Source organism: Lichenostomus cassidix, chromosome 29 (assembly GCF_008360975.1).
Source record: "Lichenostomus cassidix isolate B80296 chromosome 29, HeHo_3.0, whole genome shotgun sequence".
Classification (NCBI taxonomy): domain Eukaryota; kingdom Metazoa; phylum Chordata; class Aves; order Passeriformes; family Meliphagidae; genus Lichenostomus; species Lichenostomus cassidix.
This window is the reverse complement of record NC_139509.1, coordinates 3,005,875-3,028,968: the sequence shown is the minus strand read 5'-3', so window position 1 is coordinate 3,028,968 and position 23,094 is coordinate 3,005,875. Positions and strand designations below refer to the sequence as shown.

General features: G+C 65.1%; 1 protein-coding gene and 1 long non-coding RNA gene across 2 annotated transcripts; one reads left to right on the top strand and one right to left on the bottom strand.

Annotated features, from left to right (window-relative positions):
• The first annotated feature begins 301 nt into the window (after nucleotides 1-301).
• On the top strand, nucleotides 302-2,655 carry LOC146425956 (uncharacterized). The gene is made up of 3 exons (XR_014846398.1): nucleotides 302-452; nucleotides 495-2,313; nucleotides 2,458-2,655. It is a non-coding gene; the product is annotated as an uncharacterized LOC146425956 (long non-coding RNA).
• On the bottom strand, nucleotides 2,649-22,357 carry KIF5A (kinesin family member 5A). Its single transcript, XM_085041368.1, has 29 exons — nucleotides 21,709-22,357; nucleotides 19,462-19,549; nucleotides 19,020-19,093; nucleotides 18,802-18,906; nucleotides 18,645-18,693; nucleotides 17,992-18,047; nucleotides 17,824-17,911; nucleotides 16,993-17,117; nucleotides 16,397-16,501; nucleotides 15,763-15,911; nucleotides 14,838-14,986; nucleotides 14,244-14,449; nucleotides 13,977-14,045; nucleotides 13,260-13,466; nucleotides 11,471-11,617; nucleotides 10,551-10,739; nucleotides 9,862-9,979; nucleotides 9,429-9,496; nucleotides 8,659-8,768; nucleotides 7,916-8,017; nucleotides 7,319-7,379; nucleotides 7,163-7,234; nucleotides 6,365-6,469; nucleotides 4,834-5,047; nucleotides 4,098-4,206; nucleotides 3,664-3,737; nucleotides 3,528-3,555; nucleotides 3,371-3,459; nucleotides 2,649-3,044 (listed from the first exon to the last, which is right to left on the bottom strand). Exons 1-28 carry the CDS (start codon nucleotides 21,835-21,837, stop codon nucleotides 3,381-3,383), a joined length of 3,075 nt encoding a protein of 1,024 aa, XP_084897494.1. The 5' UTR covers nucleotides 21,838-22,357; the 3' UTR covers nucleotides 2,649-3,044; nucleotides 3,371-3,380.
• Nucleotides 22,358-23,094: the final 737 nt, after the last annotated feature.

The following is a 23,094-nucleotide window of genomic DNA, read 5'->3' as shown; positions in this document are numbered from 1 at the left end:
TGACAGGACATGTGTGAGCCCACAGGGACATGTGTGACACTGACAGGGGATGTGTGTGACACTGACAGGACACGTGTGACACCTGCAGGACACGTGTGTGACACTGACAGGACACGTGTGACACTGACAGGACATGTGTGAGCCCATAGGGACATGTGTGACACTGACAGGGGACGTGTGTGACACTGACAGGACACGTGTGACACCTGCAGGACACGTGTGTGACACTGACAGGACACGTGTGACACTGACAGGACACGTGTGTGACACTGACAGGACACGTGTGACACCTGCAGGACACGTGTGTGACACTGACAGGACATGTGTGATACTGACAGGACATGTGTGAGCCCACAGGGACACGTGTGACACTGACAGGGGACGTGTGATCTCCACAGAGGACAGCTGTGACCCCACAGGTCTGGAGTGCTGCTGTGGGTGTCTCTCTCCAGGTGTTCCGTGGGTGTCTTCAGGCGTGACATCAATGGATCCAGATGTTCCAAGGGTGTCCCCAGGTGTGCCATGAGTGTCTCCAAGCTCTTTAGAAGGGACAGGTGGAGCAGGAGAGGTGCTGGGGCAGCTCAGGGAGTGTTTGATTGCACTGACATTGATGATGAGAATGACAACCAGGAAGGTGGCAGTGAAGGTGACAAGGTCACAGTGATGAAGGTGACAATGATGATAACAATGAAGGTGACAATGACGACGACAATCATGAAGGTGGCAGTGAAAGTGACACTGATGAAGGTGATGATGAAGGTGACAATGATGAAGGTGACCGTGGTGAAAGTGACAATAACGATGATGACAAAGGTGACAGGGCCAAGTGGCTCTGGGTGAAGGTCAGGAAGGTCAGCAGGATGGACATCATGGGGGATGCCGTTCCAGACCCTCAGCCGCTGTGAGGGGTGGATGAACTGTCCTGTCCAGCAGAACTCCCTCAGTCACTGTCCCTTGGGCACCTGGGTGACTTCACCTGGCCAGGTGTCACCTGGAAAGTAACCCAACCTGGGGCTGGTCCTGTTTCACACCTTCATTGATGACCTGGACGAGGGGAATGAGGTCACCCTCTGCAGGTCACAGGTGACACCGAGCTGGGTGGGATGTGGATCTGCTGGAGGGTGGGACAGCCTGCAGAGGGATCGGGACAGGCTGGACCCATGGGGTGACAGTCACCAAGGCCAGCTGTGCACCTGGGTCACACCAGTGCTCCAGACTGGGGGAGGAGAAGCTGGACAGCTGGGAAGGACCCTGGGGCTGCTGGGGACAGGAGCTGGACATGAGCTCAGCTGTGCCCATGGGGACAGTGTCACCTGGGCTGGATCAGGATGGTGGCCAGCAGGACAGGGCAGTGCCTGTCCCCTGTGCTGAGGCCACACCTCGAGGGCAGTGTCCAGTTCTGGGCCACTCATCCCAAGGAGGACACTGAGGAGCTGGAGTGGCCAGAGAAGGGAGCAAGGCTTGGAAAGGTCTGGAAAACTCTGATGAGGAGCGGCTGAGGGAGCTGGGGGTGTTCAGCCTGCAGGAGAGGAGGCTCTGGGGACCCCACTGCTCGCCATTGTCCCTGCCAGGGAGTGGCAGTGAGGTGACACCGATCCCTCCTGCCGTGTCCCACGGAAATGGCCTTAAACTGAGACAGGGAGACCAGGATTAGATTAGAAATGTTTCGCTGTTGGAGAGGTCAGGCTTTGGAAGGAGCTGCCCGGGGAGGTGGGAGCAGCTGGGGGTGAAGGTGTCCCTAGGTGTCCCTGGGGCTTCAGGAGGTGTTGGGACCTCACAGCAGGTGATGTCTTTAGGGTTTCTGTGGTTTAGGGGCTACAGGGGCAGTGCTGGCTGGGACTGCATGATCCTAAAGGTGTCCTACAACCTTGACAATTGTGTGATTCTGTGACAGGTGTGATCCCCACGGGGACATGTGTGACACCTGCAGGGACAGGGGTGATCCCCACGGGGACATGGGTGACACCTGCAGGGACAGGGGTGATCTCGGTTGGTGGCATGGGAAACTAAAGGGCGATGCCTGATCTCCGTAGTGGACAGGTGTGACCCCATAGCAGACAGGTGTGTGACCCATATGGGGACATGGGATCCCACGTAGGACACGTGATCCCTCTGGGGGACACGTGTGTGACACCTGTAGGGGACATATGCTGTCCCTGTTGGGGACGTGGGGAACTGATAGGGGGTGCCCGATCCCCATAGGGACAGGTGTGACACCTGCAGGGGACACGTGTGACACCTGTAGGGAACAGGTGTGATCCCTGCATGGGGCGTGGGAAACCGATAGGGGGCGCCCCGTCCCCATAGGGACAGGTGTGATTGCTATAGGAACAGGTGTGACCCCATAGGGACAGGTGTGATTGCCATAGGGACAGGTGTGACCCTCATAGGGACAGGTGTGATTTCTATAGGAACAGATGTGACTCCATAGGGACAGGTGTGACCCCACAGGGACAGGTGTGACATCCGCAGAGTGCCCCGAGCAGGTGGAGGTCTCAGTCCCCCCTCCCCAGCCCCCACTGTGTCCTTCCCGATCCCCGGAGTGCTCCGTGTCCCTCCCACCCCAAATGCCCCGTGTGACCCCAAATGCCCCGTGTGACCCCAAATGCCCCACGTCACCCCGCTCCCCCAGCCCCCCCAGGCTCCTCTCAGCATCTCCAGCCTTTATTGAGCCTCCGGCCGCACTGGGCAGGACATGCAGCGCTGGGGGGGGCGGGGGGGCACGGGGACCCCCCACGCGACAATGGCCCGGACGGCCCCGTGGAGGGAGGGGGGCACAGCCGAGATGCCAAGCGAGGAGATCCGGGGGGGGCGGGGGGGGCTGCCCCCCACTCGTGGGGCCGGCCGGGGGTGACATTCTCCACGTCCGCGTTAAGGCAGCTCGGGCGGCCCCCGGCATCGCCCCCACGCTGCCCCCCCGAGATTGGGGTGTCCCGGGGGGGTCCTGGTGGGGGGAACAGCCCCCCCGGCACGGGGCGAGCGTGGCACGAGCACAGGACACGGGTGACACCAGGACATGCGAGCGGAGCCGGGTCTGGCGGGACCTGGAGGGGACAGAGGGTTGGGGGGGGCAGAGCCACCTCGGGTGTCCCCCGAGGGACCCCAAACCCTGCAGGGCTCAGAGCAGGGACCGAGGGGTGTAGGGGACTCAAGGGTTGTGGGGGAGTCTGGGAATAGGGGGTGTAGGATTTGGGGACATCCAAGGGATGGGGAGCACTGGGGGACACCAGAGTGGGGGGATCTGGGGGTCTAGGGGGTGTACAGTGTCACTCAGAGATGGGGGGGACGGTGAGGGGATCCCCGGGGGTCTCTGAGGAAGGAGCTGGGGGTTCCCGGGGGTGTGTGAGGGGTGGGATGGGGTGTCCCCTACCTGGGGGACATTAACTGGCTGCTGTCTCCTGGCGCAGGGGGAAGAGCTTGGCCGCCTCCTCAGCCTCGCAGGCACAGGACAGGTCACTCCTGGGGGGGCACGGGGTGTCAGCTGGGCCCCCCAAACCCGAGACCCCCCAGCCCGAGACCCCCCTCACCTGTTGTCATTGATGTCTGTCACGTTCCCTGCAAGGAAGAGCAGCAGCTCCAGTGGGGGGGTTTGGGGACACCCCACCCCCCCTGACACCACCCCAAAACTGGGGACACCCCCACGTCCCCAGGGTCCCCCCTCACCATTATCCACGTTGAGCTGCTCACTGTAGGAGTCCGGGGGGCTGCTGGAGAGCGTGGGGGGGCCGCTGGCAAAGCTGGGGGGGCACAGGGACACAGGGACATTGGAATACAAGGACATGGGGACACGGGGACATGGGGACAGAGGCCTTGAGGCCGCCTGGGCACTGCTGGCACAAGGGGGGCACCCCATACCCTGCCCCCCCTTCCAGCCCCTCAAAAACCTGTGCCTGCCCCGCCCCCTGCACCCCCCTACCCCCCCAGCCCTCCCTCCAGTACCCCCCTGACCCTCCTGCCCCCCTGACCCTCCCACTCCGCCTGTGCCCCCCTGCCCTCCCCCCAGACACCCCCATACCCCTTCTGCCCCCCCCGACCCTCCCTCTCCCCCTGCGCCCCCCTGCGCCCCCAGCCCTCCCCGAGCCCCCCGCTGCACTCACAGGCCGTGCGGTCCGGGCAGAGCGCCCCCCGCGGGGTACCCCTGGAACAGGCTGTTGGTGTAGCTCAGCCCGGTGGGCGATGGCACCTGCCCGGGCCGCACCGGCTTGGCTGGGGGGGCACGGCGGGGTGAGGGGCGCTAGCTGGCACCCGGCACCCCCAGGGAGACCCCCGGAGTCTGGGACACCCCCTGGGCCGGGGATGTCAGCCCCCAGCACCCCCCCGCACCCCAGAGTGTGCCAGGAGGGGTGCCCACCCTGCACCCCCCGCACCCCCTGACCACCCTGCTCCCCTGTGCCCACCCTGCATCACCCCTGACCCCCCTGGTCCCCGTGCACCCCCCACGCCTGAACCTCCCCTGCCCACCCAGAGCCCTCTGTGCCCACCCTGCACCTCCCGCACCTTATGCACCCCCGGTGCCCACCCTAAACGCCCCACACCCCCTGCCCACCCTGCCCCGTCTGTGCCCACCCTGAACCCCAGCACCCACTGCCACCCCATCCCGTGCACCCCATGTGCCCACCCTGCACCCTGGGCACCCCCTTGCACACCCCATGTGCCCACAGTCCCTGAAGTCCCTGCACCCACCCTGGAGTCCCTGTGCCCACCCTGCATCACCCGTGACCCCCCGGCCACCCTGCATCCCCTGTGTCCCCCTGCACCCCCTGCACCCCCGGCCACCCTGCACCCCCTACCCACCCTGCACCCCCATCCCGGTGCCCGCCGTGCCCCCCGTACCGATGTGAGCCCCGGGTCCCCTCCGCGCCCCCCGGGCCCGCACGGCCTCCCGGATCCGCTCCACCTCCTGCTGGTAGCGGCGCTTATCGAGCCTCGCGCCCTCCTTGGCAGCCCTCAGCGCACCTTCCAGGGCCTGCACACGCCCAGCCGTAGCGCGCAGCCGCTTCTCCAGCTTCGGAAGCTCACAACGCAGGTCTGCATTGTCACGGACCAGCTGTGCGACACGTCAGTACCGCCACCGGACACCGGGACCCCCGCGGACCCCCACCGGCACCTGCCGTGCCACCGGCACCTGCCCCGCCCGCCCGGGGCTCGCAGCGCGGGGTCTGCGTTGTCAAGGTGTGCGACACGTCGGGACCGGGACACCAGCGGGACCCCAGCGGGACCCCAGCGGGACCCCAGCGGGACCGGGACACGCACCCACCATCATCCGCATCCGCCACGGCACCGGTACCGACACCGGCAGCCACACCCACCGACACACACCGGCCCCGGCACACACCGGTACACACCGGTACACACCGGTACCGGCACACACCGGCACACAGCCACACACACTGGTACACACCAGTACCGGCACCGGCAGCCACACACACCGGCACACACCGGCCCCGGCACACACCGGCACACACCGGCACACACCGGTACACACCGGTACACACCGGTACACACTGGCACACACCGGTACCGGTACCGGCACCGAGACCAACCTATTGGTTTCCCACGTCCCCAGCAGGGACCCCATGTGTCCCCTACAGGTGTCACACACGTGTCCCCCCCTTAGGGTCCACGTGTCCTACGTGGGATCCCATGTCCCCATAAGGGTCACACACCTGTCCCCTATGGGGTCACACCTGTCCGCTCGGTACCGACAGTGGCACGGGCGCCAGGCACCCACCGGCTCAGCCGCTGCACCGGCGGGGGCAATCCCGGGGTGCCCTACAGCCCCCCGAGCCCCCAGCGGGCTTGACTGGGGGTCCCGGTGCCCCCCAGCAGTGTCCCGGGGGTGTCCCCAGCAGTGTTCCCAGGGCCACATGCAGCAGTGGGGCTGTGCTTGGGGGGCAGTGAGGTGGGCTGTGGGGAGCACAGGGAGGGAGGGAGGGGCTGCACAGCCGGGGGGGGCAGGCAGGAAGGTGTCGGTCAGAGAGGTGACCCCAACTGCAAAACTGGGGGATTCCAGGGGGCAGAGGGGACTGGGGGGTTTATTGCCCTCCCCGGGGGAGTGGGGGGATTCCCCCGTGTGGGTGCTGGGGGGGCTCGGTACCTTGGAGACCCAGAGATCCAGCTTGGGAGGAGGCAACGGGGGGGCAACAGAGCATCAGCGAGGGGCTGGGGGTCACCCCGAGACGGGATGGGGGGCAGGATGGGGCGGGGGTAACCCAGGGATGGGGGGCAGGATGGAAAGGGGTGCTGGGGGATGATACTGGGGGGGACAGCGAGGGGAGGCTGCAGAACTGGAGGGCTGGAGGGGCCCTGGGGTGGTTTTGGGGTGGTTTTGGGGTGGGGACCCCCCCGTGCCCCCCCCGCGCACCTGTTTGTGAACTTTTGTAAGCTGCTCCAGGTTGTTCTCAAGAAAGGAAATCTTCTGCTTCTGGGAGTGGAGCCCCCCACTGTCCTCGGGTTCCAGCTCTGCGCTCTAGGGACACAGGGACCCCCGTGGGAATCAGAGCCCCCAACCGGGAAACACCCCACACAGCGGGGATCACCCCACACACGGGGGTCACACCTCTCCACCCAGACAGGCACCCCACATCAGGAATCAGTCCCCCTGACCACCACTGACACCCCAGCACTTGCACCCCTCGCACTGAGCTGCCACCCCCACAGCTGTCCTGAGAGCCCCCACAGGCTGAGACCACAAACCTGGGCCAGGCCCCTTCCTTGCAATACCCGAGCTGGGACCCTCCCTAGCCTGGGCTGAGATCCCCTCAACCTCCAAAGGGCTCCTCTCAACCTGAGCCGGGCTCCCCCAGTCTACTCTTGGCTCCCCCCAAGACCACCATCCCCTCCATCCCTCCTCCCCCCTACTGCCCCCTTCCCTTCCCTTCCCTTCCCTTCCCTTCCCTTCCCTTCCCTTCCATTCCCTTCCCTTCCCTTCCCTTCCCTTCCCTTCCCTTCCCTTCCCTTCCCTTCCCTTCCCTTCCCTTCCCTTCCCTTCCCTTCCCTTCCCTTCCCTTCCCTTCCCTTCTCCCCAATCTGACTCCCCCCTCTCCCTGTACGCCACTTTCACCCCCCGATTTGTTCCCTTTTTCCCTTATCCCTCTTTTTCTCCTTCATTTCCCCCCTTTCCCCCCTTTTTCCCCTTCTCCCCTCCTTTCCCCTCTCTCACTTTCTTGACTCGAGTCGTGACGTCTTGAACAAACAGCTTGCGCAAGTTGTGGAGGGTCTGGAGTTCACGGGCCTGGGGGGCGGGGGGGTTAGGGGGGGCACAGGGACCCCCAGACCCCCCCAGGCTCCTCTGAGCCCCCCCAGGCCCCCCACCTACCACGGTCTCCTCCAGCCCCTTGAGATCCTGCTTGGACTGTTCGTGGCGCTCGTAGAGGAGCCTGGGGGGAGGAACCCCAGAGTTAGGGGGGTTCAATCCAAGGGGGGCACCCTTAGGCTTGGGGGGCAACCCAAGATTGGGAGGGGTCAATACAAGGAGGGGAGGGCATCCCAAAATTGGGAGGGTCACTTCAAGCTGGATGGGGGCAACTCAGGTATGGAGAGGTCACTTCAAGGATGGAGATGTCCTTTCAAGGTTAGGGGGGTCACCCCAAGGTTGGGGGGGTCACTCGAAGGTTGAGGGATGTCATGGAGTCCTGGAGGGCTCTGGGGATCATGTTTTGGGTCCTGAGGATGGGTCCTGGGAGGCCCTGGGGGTTTGGGTTCCTGATGTGTTAGCAGGGTCATGGGGAATGGGGTCGGGTGAGTCCCTGGGGGGTTCTGGGAGTTGGGGTTGGGGTCCCGAGGGGAATCCCGGGGAGCCCTTAGGTCAGGTTGGTGTCCTTGGGGGAATCCCGGGGAGCCCTGGGGTCAGGTTGGTGTCCTTGGGGGAATCCCGGGGAGCCCTGGGGTCAGGCTGGGCTCCCGGGGGTCTCACGTCAGCTCCTGCAGCCGCGCAGCCTTGGCTCTCTCCTCTGCCCGCAGTGCCTCGTGCTCTGCCCGGAGCCGCTCCAGCTCCAGCTCCAGCTTCTGGTTCTGGCTGTGCCGGACACACGGACACGGGTCAGGGATGGACGGACATGGGGCCGAGAATGGATGGATGGATGGATGGATCAGGGGATAGAGAGATGGGCGAGGGAAGGATGGATGGACAGAAGGACAAGTGTCAGGGGTCAGGGTTGGATGGAGGGATGGACAGATGGACGGGAAGAGCAGGGGATGGATGGGTGGATGGACAGAGGGGCAGGGATGGACAGACATAGGGTCAGGGGATGGACAGACTGATGGACATGAGGTCAAGAGGGCTGAGGACACATGGACAGCATTCAGGGGATGGATGGATGGATGGATGGATGGATGGATGGATGGATGGAGACAGAAGGACTCACAAGGGGTTCTCCTTGCCTGTCCCCACTGTCCATCCCTCCAGGGAAGGGACAGGGCTGGGTGGGGGTGGGGGCAGCTGGGGACAGGGCCAGGTCAAGGCTGGGTCAGGGCCAGGTAAGGGGTCAAGGTCAGGGTCAGGGTCTGGCCTGGGTCAGAGGGGGCTGGGTTTGGCATCAGGGGTCAGGGCTGGGGTCAGGGTCTGGCCTGGGTTGGAGAAGGCCAGGTTTGGGGTCAGGGGTCAAGTTTGGGGTGAGGGGTCAGGGCTGGGGTCAGGGTCCAGCCGGGGTCACTCACTCGCGCAGCTCATCGATGGTTTTCTGCCTCTCGTTGACCTCGTCCCGCAGCCTCGCCAGCTGCTTGTGCTGAGCCTCGCGCTGGCTCTCCAGCTGCAGCTCCAGCGCCGCCTGCAGCCACATGGGGCCTCAGCTCGGGGCACCCCGGGCACCCCAACATCTCCTGAGGCCTCAGCACCTCACACCACAACACCTCCCAGGGAACCCAACACCCTCTGGCAACCCCAACGTCTCCTGGGGGCCTCAACACCCCCACATGCCCAGCAAGTCCTGGGACCTGGCATCTCCCAGGGGACCCCACAGCCCAGCATCTCCTGGGAACCTCAGCATCCCCACATCCCCTGCAAGTCCTGGAATATGAAATCTTCCAGGGACCTCCACACCCCAACATCCCCCCGGGGACCCCAACATCTCCTGGGGACCTCACACCACATCTCCCAGGGGCCTGGCATCTCCCACGGACCCCCCCACCCCAACATCTCCTGGGGAACTGAGCATCCCCACATCCCAAACTAGTCCTGGGACCTGAAATCTCCCAGGGACCCCCATACCCCTACACCCAGTGCTTCCCAGAGGCCCCACCATGGCCCAACCTCCCCAGTCCCCCCAAAACCCCACAGACCTCCAGCACCCCCCAGCACCCCAGGGACCCTCACCCCCTCGAGCACACCTCACATACTGTAAGAACCCCCAGCTTTCCTCCCCCAAATCCCCCACACCCTTCAGGAACCCTGTACCCCCCAGGGGTGCTGTGCCCCCCGCACTGCTCACCTTGACCTCATCCGTGTCCTGGGTCTCATCCTGCTCCCGCTGCTTCCGAGCTGCTCCCTGCGCGGCCTCTGCGGGACCGAGTGACACAGGGACCCCCTCAGCCCCCCGAGCCGCACTGTGGGCTCCCCAGCCCCCCATCCCCTCCATGGCCCCTAGCCCCCCACACTCCACCCAGCCCCCTGTGTCCCCCTGCCCCTGAACCCCCTATACCACCCCATACTGCCCCATCCCCCTGAGCCCCCTGTGCCCCCAGCCCCGCCATACTCTTCCCATCCCCTCGAGCCCCCCACCCTCCTGCATCCCCCACCCTGCTCCCGCAGCCGTGCCAGATCTCGTTCTCCCCGCGCCCCCGTAATCCCCCCTACCGCCCCGAGCCCCCGTGCTCCCGCACTGCCCCCAACCCCCGTGCCCCCCGCTCCCCCCGAGCCCCCACCCTGCGCCTGCAGCCGCGCCAGCTCCTCCCCGAGCGCGTCGTGCGCCTCCTCCAGGTTCCTCTTGCGCAGCTCCAGGCTCTGCGCGTACTCGGTCAGCGAGCGGATCTTCGCCTCGTGCTGCACCGGCACCGGCAGCGGCCTCAGCCTCCGCCCGGGGGCCACCGGCACCCCCCGGCACCCGCGGGGCACCCCAACCCCAGGATCACCCCCCAGGTACACCCTGACACCCTCAGGGTCACCTCACCCCAACACCCGCGAGAACAACCCCCCAGGGCCACCCCAGTGACATGCCCAGGGCCACCAATCCCCCACCACAGGGGAGTCAAACCCCCAGCGCACCAAATCCAGGGTCACCTAACCCGTGGAGCCACCAAACTCTGGGCCCACTGAACCCTGGGGCCACCAAACCGTTGGACCAATAAATTCTGGTGCCACCAAACCCAGGGCTAAGAAATCCAGGGTCAGTGAAGCCTAGGGAAACCAAACTCTGGGGCCACCAAAACCTGGCATCACAGAACCCCCAGGCCTCTGAACTTGGAACACCAAAGCCTTCAGCTGCCAAACCTTGGGGCAGCCACCAAATCCAGGGTCCCCAAACCCTGGGGACACGAAACTGTGAGCCACTAAACCCTGTGCCACCAAACCCCAGGGTCCCCAAGGCAGTGGCATTGCCCCCACCCCGGCACACCTGGGAGATGAGGAGCTGGCAGGAGGACAACTCGCGCCCTGTCACCTCCAGCTTGCGGTGACACTCGACCTGCAGGTTCTCCAGCTGCCGGCAGCGCTTCACCACCGACTTCACCTCGGACTTGATCTTGCTGATGTAGAGCCGAGCGACCGCGAACTCCTCCTCGATGGCCCCGCTGACCTCCACCGGCTGGGCAGGGCGTGGGGACACAGGGCAGAGGGCACAGGAATGGCACAGCGTGAGTATGGCATGGCATGGCACAGGTGTGTACCACACACAGGTATGGCACGGCATGGCACGGCATGGCACAGGTGTGTACCACACACAGGTATGGCACGGCATGGCACGGCATGGCACAGGTGTGTACCACACACAGGTATGGCACGGCATGGCACAGCATGGCACAGGTGTGTACCACACACAGGTACATCACAGCACAGCACAGCATGGCACAGGTGTGTACCACACACACATACAGCATGGCATGGCACAGCACAGCGCAGCACGTGGGTCAGCAGGTGCGGCATGGCATGGAATAGAATGGTGTAGGCACAGCACGGGCACAGTGTGGCACAGGCATGTCCTTCACACGGGTGTGGCACGTGGGGATGGCATGGCGTGGGCATCGCGGGGACATGGAATGGACATGGGATGGGTATGGGATGGGCATGGAATGGACATGGGATGGGCATGGGATGGACATGGGATGGGCATGGGATGGGCATGGGATGGGCATGGAATGGCACAGGAAGAGCACACAGATGGGTGACAAGGCACAGCTCTGGTATGGCACTGCATGGCACGACATGGGGACAGCATGGCACAGGCACGGCAGGGACACACCGCACATGGGCAGGACACATCCCACATGGCACAGACCCCCCACGCCGCGTGCCCCCCGTGGCCCCCGTGCCCCTCACCAGTTTGATGTCACCACTGCCCACGAGGGCGCTGAGCTCGCTCAGGTCCCGCAGGAGCCCATTGAGCACCTCGGCGGCGCGACGGCGCTGCTGCCCCCCGAGCTCCCGTGCCCGCGACAGCTCCGACTCCAGCGACAGCGTGGTGGCCTGCGACACCGACAGGGCTGGGCTGGCACCGGGGACAGCGGCACCCGGCACCCCGCCGGGAGCCCTGGGCCACCAGGGGACAGTGACATCCAGAACCTCCCGGGGAGCCCTGGGCCACCAGGGGACAGTGACACCCGGCACCCCGCGGGGAGCCCTGGGCCACCAGGGGACAGTGGCACCCAGAACCTTTTGCAGACCGAGGTACAGCAGCACCTCCATGACATCCCAACCCCCCACACCTTCTGGGAACCCCAATATTTCCCAGACACCTCACACCCCTGCTGTCCCCCCACCCCTGCTGCTCCTCCTGATACCCCCAAGTCCCCTAACTCCCAGCACTAGTTTGAGGCAGGGGGAATCCCCTCCTCTGTTTGGGGAGGGGAGTGTCTCTTTCTTGGGGTGTGGCTTGAGGGGAGGGGGAGTCCCCTCTTTGAGGTCTGGTTTGGGGTTTTAATTCTCAAGTTTGAGGCTCCTGTTTTGGGATTTCCCTGGCACAGAGCATCCCAGTTTGGGTTTGAGAGCTCCAGTTTGGACCTGGGGGGCTCTGGGAGTTCCTGTGTCAGAGGGTTGGGGTCCCAGTGGGATGTCTGTAGGTTTCCCAATGGGGTTGAGCCAATTTGTGGTTACCAGTGGATCTAGGTGGGATCTCAGCAGCGATCCCAGTTGGGTTCTCAGTAGGACCCTGCTGGGGATCCTGGTTGGACACCCATGGGGTTCCCAGTGGGGCCTCATGGAGCCTCAGCAGGGATGCCCACTGGGTGGCCATGGGTATTTCCAGTAGGACCCTGTTGGGAATCCCTGTTGGGAGCCCATGGGGGTCCTCAGTAGGTTTCCCAGTGGATTCACAGTTGCTGAGCCACTTGGGGGTTCCCAGTAGGGGAGTTTCGGCAGGGATCCCAGCTGAGTACCCATGGAGGCTCCCACTAGGACCCTACTGGGTTTCCTGTTGGGTTCCCAGCAGGACTCCATTGGGGTTCCCAGTGTGGGGTCCTGGCAGGGTTCCCAGCTGGATTCCCAGTAGGATCCTGTTGGAAATCCCCATTGGGTGCCTGTGGGAATTCCCAGCAGGACCCCATTGTGAGTCCCGTGGAAAACCCATGGAGGCTCCCAGCAGGACCCTGTAGGGTTTCGCCACAGTGTTTCCCTGTTGGGTTCCCAGTTGGGTTCCCTATTGGGTTCCCCATTGATTGTCCCAATTAGGTTTCCTGGTTGCTTTCTCTGTTGGGTTCCCATTGGGTTCCTTGTTGGGTTTTCCTGTTGGGTTCCCTATTGATTTCCCCGTTAGCTTCCCAGTTGGTTTCCCTGTTGGTTTTCTCATTGGTTTCCCTACTGGGTTACCAATTGGGTTTTCTGTTGATTTCCTTGTTGGTTTCCTAGTTGGGTTTCTCAACTGGGTTCCCCATTGGGTTTCCCTGTTGGTTTCCCCATTGGGTTTCTCCATTGGATTCCCCATTGATTTCCCTGTTGGCTTCGCATTTGGTTTCCCTGTTGGGTTCCCATTGATTTCCCTGTTGGTTCCCCATTGGGTTTCCCTGTTGGTTTCCCTGTTGGTTCCCCACTGGGTTTCCCTGTTGGGTTCCCCGTTGGGCTCCCAGCCCAGCCCCACGGAGCACCCATGGTCTGTCCCAGGTGTGTTCCCCACCTCGGTGCGGGCCAGCTCATCGGCCAGCCGGCGGTTGTGGCGCCCGGTGTCCTCGGCCTCCTGGGCCTTGCGGTCGTAGCTCCGCGCCAGCTCCTCCAGCGCCGCCAGCACCTCGGTGACCTCGGCCCGCGCCGCGCCGTGCTCGGCCCTCAGCGCCGCCAGCTCCCGGCGCGCCGCCTCCCCACCGCCCCGCGCCGCCGCCAGCACCTGGGGGAGACCAGAGGGGGCACAAGGGTCATGGTGGCCATCCCAGGGAGCACAGTGGGGGTCACAGGGGTCATGGTAAGGTCCCAGGGGTCATGGTAGAGTCACAGGGGTCATGGTAAGGTCCCAGGGGTCATGGTAGAGTCACAGGGGTCATGGTGAGGTCCCAGGGGTCATGGTGGGCCTCCCACAGGAGACCCAGAGGTTGGGGTGGATGCTCAGGTTGAGAGGTTCTGGAGGGTCCTACAGACCAACCCCAAAGTGGTTCTGGCAGAGTCAGACAGAGGTCATAGCTGGGGGTCCCACAAAGGTCCTAGAGGGTCCCCAAGTGGGTGTCCCAAAGGAGACCTGGGGGATCCCAGTGAGGTCACACTGGGATCCCAGGGGTCAGATCCCAGGGGGTCTGGGTTGAGGTCCCAGAGGGGTCCAAGTGGGTCCCAGGGGGTCAGGGTGGGGTCCAGGGGGGTCAGTCACACAGAGGGGATGCCACAGGGTAGGGGGCAGAGCCCTCACCTCCTCCTGGTCCAGCATCTGCTGCTTGAGCTTCTCCATGATCTGGCTCTGCTGGTTGATCTCATCATCCTGGGGGGCACAGCAGAGACCATATGGGTCACCTGAGGGGCTCAGGGGGAGCCTGGGAGCTGCCAGGGGGTCCCAGGAGTCCTGGGGTGCTGGGCAGACTGGGAGGTCCCCAAGTGTCCTGGGGAGCTCAGGGGTTCTGGGGGTCCCCAGCAGGTCTGGAGGACTCTCAGGGATCCCCACCTGGCCAGGTGTCCCCACCTTGTCATCCAGCTGCTTGTAGAGCTTGCGGATCTCCTCCTCGTACTTGTGGCGCTCCTCGTCCGAGATGTGGATGACGATGGAGGAGCTGTTGTCGTTCAGGGGGGGCTCCTCGGGGGGTCCCCCCTGGCCCTCGCCTGTCCCTTCACCTGGCCCTGTTTCCACCTCAGCCTCGTTCAGCTGCTCTGTCTCAGGCACAGCCTCCCCTGTGGGGAGACACAACCTCAGTGTGCCCACCGAGGGCTGAGGGTCCCCCCGGATTTTGGGGAGCCCTGCAGGTGTGGGGGTTCCCTCGCTGCTCAGCTCAGCCTCCCCTGGTGGAGGATACAGCCTCGGGGGCTCTGCTGGGAGCTGGGGGGCTGTTGGGGTGTGATGGGATCTCCTCCCCAAAGCTGGGAAGCTGGGGTTCCCCCCAGACCTCGGGGTGCCCCTCGGGGTGTCGTGTGTCCCTCAGGGCTCCACCAGTGGTTCAGCCTGGCCTCCCAGAGGACACACTCGGCCTCAGTGTCCCCACCGGGGCTGGGGGGATGATGGGGTATGGTGGGGTCCCCCCCAGTCTCGGGGTAACTCCCCAGATCTCGGGGTGTCCCTCACCGCTCCGCCAGCGGCTCAGCTCAGCCTCCAGCCGTGCCAGGGTTTCCCTCAGCGCTTTGTTCTTCTCCTTCTCCTTCTCGAACTTCTTCTTCCACTGCTCGGCCGTGAGCTCCAGGTTCACCGACGCCGTGTTCTTGATGGTCTTGGCCCTGGGAGGACACCCCGAAACTGGGACCCCCTGCTCCCCATCACCCAGCCGCCATGGCCACCCCAGGGGTCACCTGCCTGCCACTCCCCTCCCACCTCCGGGGACCCCAGTGCAGCCCCCGTGGGGTGCAGGGGGGCAATTGGGGTGCATTGGGTGAGGCTGGGGTGTGGCTGGGACACAGCAGGACACAGCAGGTGACGTTGGGGTACAACAGGTGCTGTCGGGGTGCAGCTGGGCTGGAACAGGACTGTGGGGTGCAGCTGGGGTGCAGTGGGGCTCTGATGGGTACATGGGGGGCACTTGAGGGGCACTGGGTGCTCTTGGAAGGGAATTGGGGACAATGAGTCCATGGGGGGCATTTGGGGCAAAACGGGGGGGGGGGAAGGGTCCCCCCAAACCCCACCTCTGCACAACTCAACAACAACAGGTTGAGAGGTCCTGGGGGGTCCTACAGACCAACCCCAAAGTGGTTCTGGCAGAGTCAGCCACAGGTCATAACTGGAGGTCCCACAAAGGTCCTGGAGGGTCTCCAAGTGGGAATCCCAAAGGAGACCTGGGGGGTCCCAGTGAGGTCACACTGGGATCCCAGGGGTCAGATTTTGGAGGGTCCTGAGCACTCAAGGTGGAGGAGTGCAGGGGGTCTGGGTTGAGGTCCCAGAGGTGTCCAAGTGGGTTCCAGAGGGTCTGGGTGGGGATCGGGGGGTCAGTCAGCATGGACTCAGGGGGGCGCAGGGGGTTCAGGGGGTTCAGAGCGGGTGTAGGATCCCCCAGCCCCACCTCTGCCCGAACATGAGCGTGGATTTGGTCTCGGCGTCGTTGTAGCTGGACGGGGAGCAGCAGATGAACATGGTGGTTCGGCAGTTGCCGCCCAGCGAGTCCTGCAGGATCCGCGTCATCTTGCTGTCGCGATAGGGAACGTACGCCTTCTGCGGGGGGAGGGGGGCGTCAGAGGGGGGACCCCCCGGAACCCCGAGAGGAGCACACGGCGAGGGTGGGGGGCTCAGTGGGGAATCCCCCACCCCTGGGGCAGGGGGTGTCGCATGGGGGAGAGGGTGACATTCGGGGCTCAGGGGGTGTCACCCTCACAGGGGGCTCAGTGGGGTGGGAGACACGGCTGGGGGGCGCAGGGGGGTGTCCCCCACCCCAGGACCCCCGGGGGGACACTGAGAGGGCGCACAGGGGGTGGGGGGCTCAGCAGGAGTGTCCCTGCCCCCGGACCCTGGGGGACACAGGGAGGGCAGGGGGGGAAAGGGCTCGGCGACCCCCGGGCAGGGGTGGGGGACACACTGGGAGACCCCCGGGGGGACACACGGGAGGGACACACGAGGGGACGCACGAGATGGGGACACTCCGGGGGGACACACGAGGAGGGGACACACCAGGGGGCTCCGGGGGACCGCAGGGGTCTCACCGTGCCCTCGGCCAGCGCCGAGATGACATTGCCCAGCGCCGACAGCGACTTGTTGATGTTTTTGGCCTCGTCCAGCACAGCTCCCTCAGCCCCCGTCTTGCTCACCTGGGGGGGCGGCGGCTCAGGGACCCCCCGAGTGCTCCCCGACCCCAGGGACCCTCCCAGGGATGTCCCCAGACCCCAACCCAAGGGTGACATCGACCAGGAGACCCCCAATCCATACACCCTCCACCAGAGACCCCCGCAGCCTGAAGATCCTGAAACCTCATGGCCCCCAAAAAACTACTGACCCCTCAAGACCCCCACCCTCCCAGGGTCCCACAAAACCCCAATGTCCCCCCAAAACCCCAGAGACCACTGCAGACCCCATCCTCCGAATGCTCCCCAAAACCCCAATGTCCCCCCAAACTCCATGGATTCCCCCCCCCGAGGCCCTCACCTTCCCGATGTTCCCCAAAATCTCATGAACCCCCCAGGCCCCACCGCTCCCCCCAGTGCCCTCCCAGTGCTCCGTACCTCCATCTCCCCCACCCCCCAGACTCCCAGCTCTGCAGTCCCACAGCTCTGGGTTCTCCCCATTTCTGGGGTCCCCCCACCTTCTCGCTGCCCGCCAGGTCCACCAGGTAGAGTTTCCCGCTGAGTTTCTGCTCCGTCTCCACGTTCTCCTGCTTGATGTGGATGAGGAAGATGCTGTGGCTGCGGGAGCTGTGCTCGTTCATGTCTGCAGGCATGGGGACACGTTGGGGGCACCCCGAAACGGGCAGCAGCCCCGCAGTGCCCCCAGCGCGCCCCAAAATGGCTCACAGAACCCACAGTCTCCCCAAAGCCCCTCGCAGTGTCCCCAAAGCTCCCCACAATGTCCCCGAAGCCCCTCACAGTGTCCCCAAAGCTCCCCACAGTGCTCAAGGACCTTCTGATTCCCTGTGACCCTGAGCCACCCCAGGGGCTCCTACAGCACCCTGGGGACCCCCGGAAAGCCCCAGGGATCCCCATAACTCCTACAGGGTCCCCCATGGCTCCCCAGAAGCCCCCCAGGGACCCCCAGCAATTACCCCCCAGCCCTTCATGCCCCACAGTGTCCCTCACTGGTGACAGCCAGGTACCAGTTAGATGTCCCAGCTTCCCCCCATGCTGTCCCCCCATGTCTCTCACTGGTGACAGACAGATGCTGGTTGGATGTCCCAGCTCCCCCCCAGCTCCCCATGTCGCCCCATGGTGTCCCCCCGTGTCCCTCCATGTCCCTCTGTGTCACCCCATGTCCCTCACTGGTGACAGCCACATGCTGGCTCGATGTTCCAGCTCCTCCCCATGATGTCCCCCCATGTCCCCCCGGTGTCCCTCACTGGTGACAGCCAGCTATCAGTTGGATGTCCCAGCTCCCTGCCATGATGTCCCCCCATGTCCCCCCATGTCCCCCTGTGTCTCACTGGTGACAGCCACGTGCCGGTTGGATTTCCCCTCATCGATGACATCCAGGATCTCCTCAGGGCTGGACACAAAGCGCTCGGTGCAGCCCTGGGGGACATGGGGGGCTCAGGGGGATTCCAACCCCATCCCCACCCAGGAGTGCCCCCCGGGACCTCCCTGCCCCTCACCTTGACGTAGGGGACTCGGTTCTTGTCCTCGTGCACCGACAGGTTGGTCTTGGTCACTGGGGGGACAGGAGGGTGGCAGTTGTGGCATCCCAAAATGCCCTGGGAGCTCCCAGTGCCTCCCAGTGCTTCTGTGTACCTTCCCAGTGCCTCCCAGTGCTCCATTGTGCTGTACAACTGACTCCCAGTGCTTCCCAGTAACCATCCAGTGCTTCCCAGTACACATCCAGTGCATCCCAGTGCTTCTCTGTACCTTTTCAGTTCCTCCCAGTCCTTCCCAGTAAACATCTAGTTCCTCCTAGCACTCCCCCATCCCCTTCCATTGATTTCCAGTTCCTCCCAGTGCCTCCCAGTGCTCCATTGTACCCTACCGCTGAATCCCAGTGCTTCTCAGTACACATCCAGTGCTTCCCAGTACCTCCCAGTGCTCCCCCATACCCTTCCACTGACTCCCAGTGCTTCCCAGTAACCATCCAGCTCCTCACAGCGCTCCCCCATCCCCCTCCACTGACTTCCAGTTCTTCCCAGTAATCACCAGTCATTCCCAGGACCCACCCAGTGCTTCTCAGTTTGCCCCCAAGAGCTTCCCACTGACTCCCAGTACTTCCCAGTACATCCCAATCCCCACCAGTATCTCCCCGTGACTCCCCACTCACTGTCCAGCAGATCCCGGATCTTGTCCAGGTAAATTTCAAAGTAAGACACCTGTGGGGAGGAAATGGGGTGTTGGGGGGAGGGTGTCAGCCCAGGGCCTCTCAGTGCTCTCCCAGTGCTCCCAGTGCTCCCAGTGCTCCCAGTGCTCCCAGTGCCCACCTTGATGTGGAACTCGAGGTTCTCGTCCATGGAGTAGATGTGGTTGAAGATGTCGCGGGCGATGCGGGGGATGATTCCCATCTGCTGGGGGTCGTGCAGCTTCCCCTGGGGGGTGGGGGGCAGTAAACACCCGGGACACCCCCAGGGCACCCCCAGGGCACCCCCAGGGCACCCCCAGGGCACCCCAAGCCCACCCCAAGCCCCCGGTGCCCCCTCACCTCCATGGTGTGGGTCTTGCCCGATGATGTCTGCCCGTAGGCGAAGATGGTGCCGTTGTACCCGGCCAGCACATCTGGGGGAGGGCAAGGTGAGTATTGACCCCCCCGGGACCCCCAAACACCACCCAGGACCCCCAGGGACATCACAGACCACCCCAAGAGACTCATCGGGGAATTCCAAGTGTCCCTGACCCTCCCAGGTACCTGAAATCACCTCTGAGCTCCTCCAGGATGTCCAAAGACACCCCAAAGGACCTCACAGACACCCTGAGAACCCCAAGGACTGCAGTGACCCCCCAAAGGACACCCCAGAGCTCCGTGCATTTCAGCGACCCCCCTCAAAGTCCTGCAGAGCCCCCAAGGCCTCCTGGACACCCCAAACCACCCTGGCCAGCACTCCCTGATGTCCCCAGGCTGTCCCCGGGTGTCCCCAGCCCCTCACCCTTGACGATCTGCATGGCACAGGCGTGGTACACCTGCTCCTGCGTGGTGTTCGGGGGGAACACGCGGTCGAAGACATAGGGTTTGCCCTGGGGGGACACAAGGGGAGGCACACGGGGGTCACTGGCCAGAGAGACCCCCCTCAAGGTGCTGGGGGGCTGTGACAGTCTCAGGGCTCCTCTGGCAGGTCCAGTGGGTCCCGGTAAGGGAGGCTGTAGGGTTTCTCACACTCTGTACCCCTCATGCCCACCCTGAGCCCCACTGACACTCCTCAATCGTGGATCCAGCCCCCCCACACACCCCAGACCCCCCAAGAGCCACACAGACCTCGCTCCCCACACCCTCTCACAGACCCCCAGAGCCCTCTAGACTCCCCCAGAACTCCCCATAGATCCCCATAGGCCCCTGAGCCCCCCACAGCCCCATGAACCTCCAAAGACCCCTCAGCCTCCTCATAGACCCCCCCACCCCCCCATACACCACCACGGAACACTCAGGCCCCCTCACAGACCCCCACAGCCCCCCAATGCCCCCAATGACCCCCACAGACCCCAAAGAGACAACCATAAGCCCCCCAGCCCTCCACAGGCCCCACCTTAGCTGCCCTATAGACTCCCACAGACCCCCAAGCCTCCCAGAGACCCTCACAGCACCTTAGCTGCCCTACAAACCCCAAGACCCCTCCAGCCCCCAAGGGCTCTCACAGCCCCCATAAAGCCTGTGGGTTTATAAGACCCCTGAGCTCCCTATAGCCCCCATAGAACCTCATACATCCCTATGGACCTCCCAGTCCCCTCCTGGACCCCACAGATCCCTCAGCCCCCCACCTTTGAGACCTCATACATCCCCACAGAGCCCTCATAGCCCTACAGACCCCCACAGACCCCCCTAGATCGCCAAGGACCCCCCCAAGCTCCCCCATAGACCCCTCAGCCCCCCATAGACAGTCAGACACCCCCAGACCCCCTACACGCCCAGAGACCCCCAGAGACTCCCCCAGCCCCTCTATGCACCCCCCAGCCCACGCCGGGAGCTGTCCAGGCCCCGGTGCTGAGCCGGGGTCACTCGGACATGAGGACACACGGCCTCGGGGACACGGGGACAGCCGGCCACACCAGCCCGCGCCCCCGCTCTGCCCGGCCCCCCCGGCGCCCCGCAGCCGCCGCAGCACCGCGGCCCCGCCCGCCGCCGGTCACGCAACCCCTCCGCAACCCCCCCGCACCCCCATCCTACACTGCATCTCCCCATCCTACAGCCCCCCGCCCCAATACCCGCACCCCAAACCCGCAACGCCGCCCCCGCAGCTCCCCCCGCACCCACAGCCCTCCTTCCCCCCGCATTGCGCCGGCACGACCGCGCCGCGGCACCCCCATCCACGGACACCCCCCGAACCCACGGACACCCCCATCCACGGACACCCCCATCCACGGACACCCCATCCGCGGACACCCCCATCCACGGACACCCCCATCCACGGACACCCCCATCCGCGGACACCCCGACCCACGGACACCCCCGAACCCACGGACACCCCCATCCACGGACACCCCATCCACGGACACCCCCGAACCCACGGACACCCCATCCACGGACACCCCCATCCACGAACCCCCGCACCCACGGACACCTCCCGCACTCACGAACCACCCCCGCACCCACAGACCCACCCGCACCCACGGACAGTCCCCCATCCACGACCCCTTTCATCCACGGAAACCCCCGGACCCTCGGGCAGCCCCCACGGACACCCCCCGCACCAACGGACACCCCCGAATGCACGGCCACCACCCCGCTGTGCCCTGGGGACCGCGCTGCCCCCCCGGCAAGGGGGTGGTGATATTTTGGGGACTGAGGCATCGCCCGGCTGAGCCCCCTAACAAAGGGCAGGGCCGCAGCGGGAGGGGGAAGGGGGGGATCTGCGGCAACCCCCCCATCCCCCCGCCGCTGTTTTGGGTCCCAATCGAGCCCCCCCGGGGCGCAGGGCGTTTCCGCTCATTGTAAACACAACCCCCCCTCTCCGGCACTGGGCAAACTGGGAGCGCCGGGAACTGGGGGGGGGAGGGTGAGGGGGGGCATGGGCAGAGCGCCGGGGGGCAGCGGCCACACCCAGGACCACTTCCCCCCCACCCCCAAAACAGGTTCTGCCCCCCAAGTGACAGTGACACCCCTCAGGACCGTTACTCCCCAAATTGGGGGTACCGCCCCCCCCCGCACGCTGGGGGTCCCCGCGCCCCCCTCACTGACTCACCCCAACCACGACGCTGTCGTCCCCCTGGAACACGGGCAGGAATTTGTCCCCCCGCAGGATCTCGGCCTGGTTGAGGGGCCGGAAGCGGCACAGGACCTTGATGCTGCACTCGGAGCTGGGCTCGGCCATGGCGGGGGTCGGGGGGCGTCGAGAGGGGGGGCCAAGGGGGCGGCTGGTGCTCGGGGGTCACGCGGGGGTGCTGCTCACAGCCTAAGGGTCAGGGGGCACCCGGGGTACCCAGGGATGCCGAGCGGTACCCGAGGGTGCGGGGTGCTGCTCAGGGGTGCAGGATGCTGCCCAAGGATGCAGGATGCTGCCCGGGATGCCGAGAGGTACCCGGGAACGCAGGATGTTGCTCAGAGATGCCGGGTGGTACCCAAGGACTCAGGATGCTGCCCGGGATGCAGGATGCTGCTGAGTGGCGCAGGGTGGTACCCAGGGATGCAGGGTGGTACCCAGGGATGCAGGGTGGTACCCAGGGATGCAGGATGCTGCCCGCGCTGCGGGATGCAGGATGCTGCTCAGGGATGCAGGTTGCGGGCTGCAGGATGCGGGAGGCGGCGCCGGGCGGGGCTGACGCTCCGCAGCTGCCGCTGTCGCCGCTCCTGTGACCGCTGCTGTCGCCACTGCAGCCCCGGGACCGGCGGGTGGGGGGGCCGCCCCCCCGCGCCCCCTCCCCCGCCTTAAGGTGGAGCCGCCCCCGGCTCTTAAGGTGGACTGAGCTGGAGGGGGGGGGACGCAGCCCTGGGAACCGACCCCCCAAACTGCTGATTCACGGCGGGGGGAGCAGGACCGGGAGAGGACGGGACCCTGGACCGGCTGGGGAGGGGGTCGGCGCAGGGCCAGCTTTCCCCCGGCCTCCCTGCTCAGTTTCCCCCGCCCCCCCCGCGGGAAGGCAGCGGTCCTGACTCATCCCCCCCGGGGACACTGGGGACTCTGCCCGGCCCGGAGGTCCCCCGCCCCCCTGTGTGATCCCCCAAACACGCCGGGGCACAGTCCGAAGCTCACCGCGAGACACCCTTCCATGGGTGCCCACCCACCTGCGTGCCCCCCGGTGCAATCCAGCCTGGGCATGCTCCTTGTGCCCCCACCCGTGAGTCCGCCACGGGTGTCCCCCCGTGTCCCCAGCATGTTCCCCCATCCCTGTGCTCGCCCATGTGCCCCTTATATTGTCCTACCGTGTGTTCCCCGGGCGTGCTGCCCCTGTGTGCCCCTGTGCCCCGCTGTGTGTCCCCAGTGTGTCCCCGTGTGGCCCCACTGCTGAACCCCGTGTCCATGTGTCCCCCCGTGTGCTCCCCATGTGTCCCTCCGTGCTTGTCCCCGTGTTCACCTCCTGCGTGTCCTCCCCGTGTGCCCCCCATGTGTGTCCCCGCGCGTGTCCCCGAG